Source organism: Tupaia chinensis, unplaced genomic scaffold (genome assembly GCF_000334495.1).
Source record: "Tupaia chinensis unplaced genomic scaffold, TupChi_1.0 Scaffold144326_1, whole genome shotgun sequence".
In the NCBI taxonomy this organism is placed as follows: domain Eukaryota; kingdom Metazoa; phylum Chordata; class Mammalia; order Scandentia; family Tupaiidae; genus Tupaia; species Tupaia belangeri.
In genome coordinates, this window is record NW_006204184.1 from 499,197 (window position 1) to 502,256 (window position 3,060).

The window sequence follows — 3,060 nt, forward strand, 5'->3', positions numbered from 1 at the left end:
CCCCCAGGGGGAATGGCCAGGCCGCAATCCCTTACCGATTCTCCTTGCGATCTTGGGCACGCATACATACATGTCCAGCATGAGTTGAAGCCACTGGGTCCGAGACTCGAACTGAGGTCGACTACATGGGAGTCCAGCGACATAGCCGTTACGCCAACTCCTGGTCTCAAAACTTTTTATTTTTTCATGATTTATTTGTTTATTTTGCTGTAGGGCGCATGCGCTCTCCAGAAAGACAGAGAGAGACAGAGAGACAGAAAGCGAGAAATCACCCCCCAGGGGAGATGGCCACGCCTCAATTCCTTCTCCTCCATTCTTGGGCTCTTGGGCCCGCACGCACATGTGCCCGGCATGAGTTTAAGCCACTGGGTCTGGGACTTGAACTGCAGTCGGCTACATGGGAGTCCAATGACATAGCCATTACGCTAACTGCTGGTCCTGACACTTTTTGTTTTTTTAGAGAGAGATTTTTGTTATAGGGCTTGTGCATTAGCTGGAGAGACAGAAAACAAGAAATCACCCCCCAAGGATGATGACTTGCCACAGTCTCTCCTCCATTATCCTCGTGGGATTTGTGGCTTGCATATACATGTGCCAAGTATGAGTTTTAAGCCTCTAGGTTCGGGACTCGAACTGCGGTCAATTATGTGGGAGTCTAGCTATGTAAACATTTCACCATCTGCATGTCTCAGGCAAAAACGACTAACCGTTTTTTAAAGAATAGTTTTTATTTAATTTAATTTATTCATTTATTTATTCTAATTTGACCGGAGAGAGATGGGAGGGGGAGGGAAGAAGCCACCAGGTCCAGGACTTGAACCGTGGTTGGCCATATGGGAGTGTCCAGTGCATTAATCACTACAACACCTGCTGGTCTTAGGCAAAAACTTCTTAAAAATGTAATAAATTTGCTCTTCATAGGCATCCTTGTATTGTTGCACATTTGAGGAAATACTTTGAAGGGATAAATGCATAGCGATGGAATTGCTGAACCCAGGGTATGAGTATTATAACAGATGTGATCTTGTACCAGCTAATACCCCTGCTGACAGCATTTGTGAATGCTTGTTTCATGGTATAGGTTTAACACAGACACTAGGAACGAAAGGCAGGTTTTTATAATGCAAGATAAGCTTAGAAACTAAGTCTAAACCAGAAATTAAAAAACAAACTATATCCAGGGAGAGTGATATCTTGCCCCTCTCACATGGGGGTTTATTAAATGCCCTCTTTAGGTAGATTTTTATGCACTGACTTGAAAAGATGTCTCAGGGCTAGTGGGGAAAAGCTGTCCACCAAGGTGGCGTGATTTCACTGCCATCAGACGATGTATTGGTGGTAGACCCCATTTTTAAACTGGAACACTGTACATCTAACAGTGTGTCTTTCAGGAGGAGGGGCTTTCTGCTGTCTTGGAAACTATTACAGTACCTGCTCTCCACACAGAACTCTACTGAACCCTGGGACTGTTGTAGGAAAGACTTCTGCTCTCAGTGTTTGTGGTCTAGACTGGGGGAGATGGGCCAGAAACATGTGTCTAAGGCAGTTTTAGAAACTGTTGTAAAGCAGACAATAGGACTGAAAGCAGCTTCTAATCAGGTGGCCACATGGTGCGTATGTGCTGCTGGAGGTGGTTGTGTTATGGAACTGTTTTCCTTTTGACATTCCTGGTGAGTTTGAACTTTTTATAAAGAATAAAGCCCACTGGGAAGCTTCTAGGCAGAAGTTCCCTGATTCTGTAGCAGGCATCCATGGGGCGTTACAGCTCACTAGCTTGTGTTTGCTGAGCAGGTATTTCTGTAAAGCAGGACCACCCTAGTTTATCAGTGGGGTGGCTGACAGCCCAATTCGAGGGAAACACAACCAGACCCATGGTGGGGGCCACTGTGGGCAAGGGAGGCTGTCCTGTTGCTACTGCCGCTGCAGGCTTGGTGGGCACCTGGAACCATGAGCAGGCTTGTGGGCTGGGTGGAGTCAGGCCAGGGGGCTTGCACATGGTTGTGGGAGTGACTGGAGTGATAGATCCAAGGGAGAGAAGGCTTGAGGTTCCTGTCCCCTGGTATATCCTAGTCTTCCCTGTGTGACAGCCGAATGCCCCTGGGTCTCTTCTCTGTTCCACTGCAGATGCTGTCCGTGAGATCCGGAAGTATGATGATGTTACCGAAAAGGTGAACTTGCAGAACAGTCCTGGGGCCATGGAGCACTTCCACATGAAGCTTTTCCGTGCCCAGCGAAACCTCTACATCGCAGGCTTTGCCTTGCTGCTGTCCTTGTGAGTGCAGGGGTGGGGCAGGGGTGCTGTGTTGGCAGGGGTGCAGACAGCACGGTGCCACTTCTTGGGGCTTCAACTCCTCCTCAGCTCATGTGGGAGAAGCCACACCATCCCTCAACCTCCAGAGGTGGTGTAGGGAGTGGATGAGGGTTGGCAGGGTGGCTGGAGGCCCTGGCTTGCCATACGTTTTCCCCTGGCTATGCAGAAATTGAGTGGTTGAGAGGGATGTTCCCTCCTCTGGAGGAGCAACCTTGGAGCCTAGCCTATACTGTACCTCTTGAATAGGAGCTTTCTGCATTTGAGATGCTGACCTGAGGACAGTGAGCAGGAGGGACTGAGACCCTGCTGCCCCAGGGTCTTAAGTTCAGCACACGTTGGGTTCCCTGGCAGCCTGAATGTGTCGGTGCCTTGGTCAGGGCTAAGGGCTGGTGAGTTGGGCCAGACTTGATTAGTGGGGGGTGTCCCTTCAGGGCTGGGGTACCTTGTTTTCTGCCCCTTGCTTCACTTGTTTCTGATCAGTGGGGCCAGCTGAGAAGCAGATGGAAGCTCAGACCAAGAGTGGATGAAGGTGTGGGAAAGTGCTTGCCATGTGGTCCTGAGAAGCAAGTGTCTTAGTGTTGTCTTAGTGTTTCTGTGCTGCTTGAACAGAATACCTGAGACTGGGTAATGTACAAATTTCTCACGGTTTTGGGGGCCTGATATTTGTGGCCAAGGCACTGGCAAGTTTGGTGCCTGCTAATTCGGATGGCTTCCTCGTTGCTTCCTCTGGAGTGGTGGAAGGAAAGAGT

At 49.2% G+C, this 3,060-nt stretch overlaps 1 protein-coding gene across 1 annotated transcript in view; it reads left to right on the forward strand.

Annotated features, from left to right (window-relative positions):
• The window catches only part of BCAP31 (B cell receptor associated protein 31), a 31,877-nt gene that overhangs the window by 7,780 nt on the left and 21,037 nt on the right, over positions 1-3,060 (forward strand). The window contains exon 3 of the mRNA XM_014583473.2: positions 2,125-2,272. Within this exon, the coding sequence (XP_014438959.1) occupies positions 2,125-2,272 (148 nt within the window). The remainder of the gene's footprint in view (positions 1-2,124; positions 2,273-3,060) is intronic.